This window comes from Oryzias melastigma, linkage group LG8, assembly GCF_002922805.2.
Source record: "Oryzias melastigma strain HK-1 linkage group LG8, ASM292280v2, whole genome shotgun sequence".
Taxonomy (NCBI): domain Eukaryota; kingdom Metazoa; phylum Chordata; class Actinopteri; order Beloniformes; family Adrianichthyidae; genus Oryzias; species Oryzias melastigma.
Window position 1 is genome coordinate 6,127,582 of NC_050519.1, and position 5,946 is coordinate 6,133,527.

The 5,946-nt window shown below is 37.2% G+C and overlaps 1 protein-coding gene across 1 annotated transcript in view; it reads right to left on the reverse strand.

Annotated features, from left to right (window-relative positions):
* The window catches only part of znf385c (zinc finger protein 385C), a gene marked incomplete in the record, with an annotated part of 197,036 nt that overhangs the window by 37,174 nt on the left and 153,916 nt on the right, over positions 1-5,946 (reverse strand). The window contains 1 exon segment of the mRNA XM_036213177.1: positions 3,579-3,721. Within this exon segment, the coding sequence (XP_036069070.1) occupies positions 3,579-3,721 (143 nt within the window).

A 5,946-nucleotide genomic window follows, 5' to 3' on the forward strand; every position in this document is an offset into this window, starting at 1 on the left:
GGCTTTTGACGTTGTGTTGTGGCTTTTGTCGTTGTGTTGTGGATTTTGTCGCTGTGTTGTGGCTTCTGTCGTTGTGTTGTGGATTTTGTCGCATGTGTTGTCGGTTTCTGTCATTGTGGTGTGGCTTTTTTTATGGTGTTGTGGCGTTTGTTATTTTGTTGTGGCTTTTGTCGTTGTGTTGTGGCTTTTGTCGTTGTGTTGTGGCTTTTGTTGTCGTGCTGTGGCTTTTGTCGTGCTTCTTCTTTTGTCGTTGCATTCTCTCCTTTTGTTGTTGTGTTCTCTGATTTTGTCGGATGCTAAATTGGGGTTGTGGGGGCTGCTAGCAAAAGGGAGTGTGAACAAAAGGTTGATGGAATATTAGTGTACTTACTGTTAACTCAGATGCTAACCCTTTAACACCTGAGGCATCGCGGGTGACGCTTAAACACAAAATTTGTAACTTTTCAGCCTCTTTTTTCCTTCAGAATCTCCTTGAATTACGTTGATTGCGTTAACAGTTGAAAATGTACACTAAATCAAAGAACATGAACTCTGGAGCTCCGTTGTTAAAGGGTTCATTTCTAATGAAATGCTGCTCTACAGAAACTGTTCACGAAAAAGTTTTTTTTTTTATTTTTTCCTAAAAATGTCATAATCATAACTAAAAGACCACAAGGAACACTTTGATTATACACCAAAAGATGAATGAGTGGGACTCTATGAAATGCCCACACAATCATAATTATTACACTAAAAAACACAAGCTGTTGCCAAGTTTTTTTCGTCTAGTTTCAAGTGTTCATATCTTATTTCACTTAATATATATGAAAACTAACTTACAAATAACTTTCAGTGCATGAAGTTGTCTTGTTTGCTCAACGCTACCTCCAGAATGAACAGATTTTATAAAGTTTGATCTTTTATAAGTTAAAAGTACGTATTGTGTTTTGCTGCTCAACATTAATTACTAGCTGTACTGAGATGATCCTGTTTGGCATAGAAGATTCTTTATTTTAAAAATAAGTAAGAATAATTGAACTTCTGTCAAATGTAAAAAAACACAAACATTTTGACATAACTTATATTTATCATTAAAAAAACATAAGCTTATCAATGCAAATCCAAATTTCTTGAAGGCTAAGCTATCCTTCTAGGTTTTCATCAGGAGAAAACGAGCCCAAATGGTTCTTTTACTGTGAAAGGTTGCTGACCCCTGACCTATAACAAGGACAAAACATCTTGTTTTCTGTATTTTGTAACTCTACGCTCTGGTTCTGCTAGATTCTGGGTTCTGTATCCTCTATTCCTTCATCCAGCGCCCTGTATTCCTCTTCAATCCACTGCATGCGTTTTCTGTAATAGCAGCCACTAATATGACTCCCGACGTGCGTCTAAAAGGGAGGCAGAATGTGCAAAAAATAGACAGGAGCAGCAGCCGCACATTATTTTTGACATATACTCGGTTTGAGAATATAAATAACAATATTCACGAAGCAAAAATAGACCAAACCCTGACCAAAGACCTGCAGCAGTGTTTGCACCACTAATATAAATACATGGGGGGTGGTACGAGGAGAGCGAGTGTTTCCCGCTTTGTCTTTGATGCACGCACACTCAGTCCTCCACAAGGCAGAGTGGTGGGTGGCAGAACAAATGAGAACGCGGAACCTCTCAGGTTGGCGACCCCAAACAAGCACATCACACGGCAAACGTTTATGTCTCATCCACCCCCTCACACATGTCCTCCACTGGTGAGCCAGATGTCTGCATCCTCCCTCCTTCTTGTTCCTAGCCGTCTCATCCTACATTGTTTTGCTTCTTCAAAAAGGTGTAAATAATACTGAGAATGCAGATCTGAAAATCCTCAAAAATGACTTTGAAAGGACAGAAAAATTAGAATTACAGGTACAAAAGCCTCCAAAATGTTGGTCAGCTATGAATGTGGCTCTTTACCAGAGTGTAAGATTTCTAAATATGTGTACTTACAAGTCAAACTGTTTAAAAAAAAATAGTCAAATATGTTGAAAAGTACACAAATAAAACATAATTAACAAAAACTCTCAGATTTCTTGGGTTTTTTTTGTGTTAATTGGAAAACCATTAATCACTCTTCAATCTCTTGGACAAATGTTGAGCCAGTGAACATTTCTAACATTTCCTTTATGAGAAATTCACTGAAAAAAAACAAAACAGATCCAGAATATTTCGATGTTTAGTTTCATCTTGATGATCTACTTTACTGTCAACAGAAGCTAGAAGATTTTCACTTAAATAAAATTAAGAAGTATACATGGTTTCTATAGAAGTTCTAACAAAAACATTTAGATCATTAACATTGTTAACATTGTTCTGCTTCTCCTGGAGGGCATTTTAGTTTGGCCACTAGGTGGAGTTTGCGCTATAGCATTACACTTTTTCCAGAAGAAGAAGAAAGTAACTCCTGCCTATTAAAAAACTACATAGTGCGGGACTATATAGTGCCCTGGATTTTAAAGGTAATTCGGACACCATGCTTACGACTTTTCTTTCATTTTTCTAAAGACTGGATATGACGTCAGCGATTTCACAAAGGAAAAAAACGAAAAAAACGAATAAAAACAAACATTTAACGATGTTTATTTACGACTCCACTGTGTTCTGATGGTGAGAATGTGGAAGGTTTATTCAAATATTACATTTAAACACATTTGTTTGTTTGAAATTTTTCGACCGCAATGCATTGTGGCCTATATCCGCTAATCTAGTGACCATCGATGTAAATTCCATTAAACGTTAGCATCAAGCTAGCGGACTTAAGCTTCAGGTGCTAAACTGATCTTTATTTTTATGAATCAATTAGTGATCTATTTTCTCGATTCAAATCGACTGATCCATTTTATTAACCCAGCCCTACTAAGGAGAGTTTTTTTTATTTTTTATAGCAAAAATCAGAACTAAAAGTGGTGTTTTAGATGCCAGAATTTGATTTAATTTAGTTCAATCTGTTCCACCTGGACAGAGTTTCCCCAGTATTCATCAAAATTGGAAAAATCCACCTTCTCCACCTCTATTCACCGTTTTAAATTAGTAACAAGAATGGTTACATTTTTTATTTTTTAAATTACAGAATTGTATGCTTAAAAAGCACCAAAAAAACTTAATCTCATTAAAATGTATTTTCCATCCAGCTCATTGTCTACACATACATGGTGTAAACTAGGATCAAAGGAAAAGTGAAGTGCATATTCACTCACACACATGGACAACAATGGATGTAACGCTCCCAAGAAAAGGAACAAAGACAGAATTTTAATTGCAGGCACAGAGCTGAGGCCAGTAAAGGGCAACGCGTTTGTTTCTGATGCTTGAGTGTTTGCTTATGAGCGCAGGTGACAATGAGAACTCTGAGGAATTAAGCTAATCCCTGTTTCTGAGAGACAGCTCTTTCCAGGTACATCCATAAATATTTAGTGAGTCTGCACATTTTGAAAGTTTCCTAAATATAAAAAAGCATAAACTGAATTTTAAATCTGTGTAATTCAGTTGGATTTCCTATATTTACAGGCCGTCCAAATCAATTGAAATCAATTAATTAATCATTTTTATGATCTGGGGCTCACCGTGTTGAAGTTGGGGAAGAGGCTGAGGGGGGAGGTTCCATTGAGCCTGAAGGGCAGGAGGTGTTTGAGGTCGAGCTGGGGCTGAACAGGCCGTCCCGGGACAGGGAGAGAGGCGAGAAGAGGGCTGCCCTGGGCTGACGTACCTGCAGAGGAAAAATAAAGGAGATTTTAAAACACCTGAGAGAAAAAAAATCATCATTACTTTTCCAGTCTTAACCTTAAAAACTTGCTCCAACAAAAATCCTGTTTTTGTGTTTTAGATAGATCCAATATTGCTCGCCTTCATTGTTGTACGTTACGTTGCACGTCATGTTAGGTTGGGGTTGTTAGGGGCTGTAAGCTAGTTCCACCCGCAACTTAGAGGCAAATTTCTTGACTCTGCTTTTGCCTGGTTTATACTTCATGGTGATAGGGGATTGCATCAACCGTGTCCCGTCCATTACGCAAACGTGAGGTTCAGTTTATGCTATTACAACCATCTGAGATAAGTGGCGTGCATACTTTTCAAGCCCAATGATGTCTCCTGTGTTTCAGTAGTTTGGTATTTAATTTATAATATTTAGGGATATGTAAGATTCAGTTTATATATATATATATATATATATATTAGAGCTGTCAGGCGATTAAAATTTTTAATCGCGATTAATCGCATTTCCTGAGTTAACTCGCGATTAATCGCAAATTACAATGTGGCATTTTTTAAGGAAAAAATGTGTGCTTTGTGGAATTTAGCAGTTCTACATTAATTATGAAAACAAGAATGGTAAAATATATAGTTTTCATCAGAAATACTTTATTTTGTAACATTGTATTGAGATAAACTTTCTTAACAATAAAAGGCTGTAACATAAAATGCCTAACAAAAGCCCAAGTGAAAGTGAAGGGCATTTTAAATTCAAAACTTCAATCAACGTTCAGTAAAATAAAATAAAAAACATCAAAAATAAAATTTCCATAACACTTTCATGTTCATTTTTTGTCAGGACCAAATCTTTTCCTCCTCTGCTGAACTGGAGTAATAAATGAAATAGAGATTTATCATTTCCAATAAACTTTTGTTTTTTAAAACATTAAAGACTGAGAAAAGCGGGATACTCTGTGGATAGTTTGACAGTCTGTTACTGCCGCCGCGTTCTCTGGCTGCAGCTCGATGCAGTGACGTGTCCGGCGGAGCTCACGCCATGAATATGCCGGCAGACAGACCGCTATGGTGGGGTTTGATCACGCTTAAAACTCCAGAACATTTAAAACGTCCCCCGGTACGCTTGCTGTTCGGAACGTCGGGGGTCCGCAGCTCTCGGGATGCGGCGCCGGACGCGAGCCGGTACCACCAGACGTGGTACTGGACGCGAACCGGAGCCGGGTTAGGGTGCAGGAGCTCTCCAGGTCCTAGCGCCGGCCGGTTTTAGCTTGCAGCTCGGTGGTTGGAGACCCGCCCGTGATCTAGTTAGAGCAGCCGGTGAGTTGGAGGGCGGGACGCCCGCGCGCGCGGTGTGGAAAGGCACGTATGAGAAAATACGCGATTAATGCGTCAAAAAAATTGTCGGCGTCAAGCATGTGTCAGATTAACGTCTTTTTATCGCGACAAATCTGACAGCCCTAATATATATGTATATATATATATATATATATATATATATATATATATATATATATATATATATATATATATATATTAGTGCTACATACGAATCGATTAAAAATGACTCTGATTAATCACACTTTTGGATTGTGATTAATCACGATTAATTGCAATGTTTTACTAGGTCAATTTTAAAGGAAAATGTGTGGTTTTTGAACAAAAACAGGCCAGAGACTGAAAATTTTAAATTCATAAAGTGTTAATTCAGGTATCTCAGAGGTGTAATTTGTGAGCACAAAACACATCTACCAGAAGATAGGCAGAACTGTAAATACTTTTCTACCTGCAGTAATACTCCATAAAAACATTGTGTTTCTTCACTTTAAATTAAATTATACCATGGTCCAGATGAATACTTAATTCTGATTGGCTGCTAGGTGTGGAGGCACAATATATGTCTATGATACAAACCTAAAAAAATAGTTATAGTCACTTAGACCCAATGTATCATTGCGCTGGTTTATTTAAAGAAACGTTTTTTTCATTTTCTTGACAAATACAAGCAGTTTTTGATGTTTCATTTAACCCATTATGATGATCAGCATATACATCGCTTTCCTTTGCCGTTGCAGTTGAGTCTCAGCGACGATTTATTATTTTTTTTTTTAAATTTCAAAGTTTTCTGAAAATGTTTGTGGTTAATTAATAATGATGACTCGACAAAATAGATGGTACACCGTATTTAAAAAAAGAATTGTAATATTAAAGCCTCAACATACCAACAAA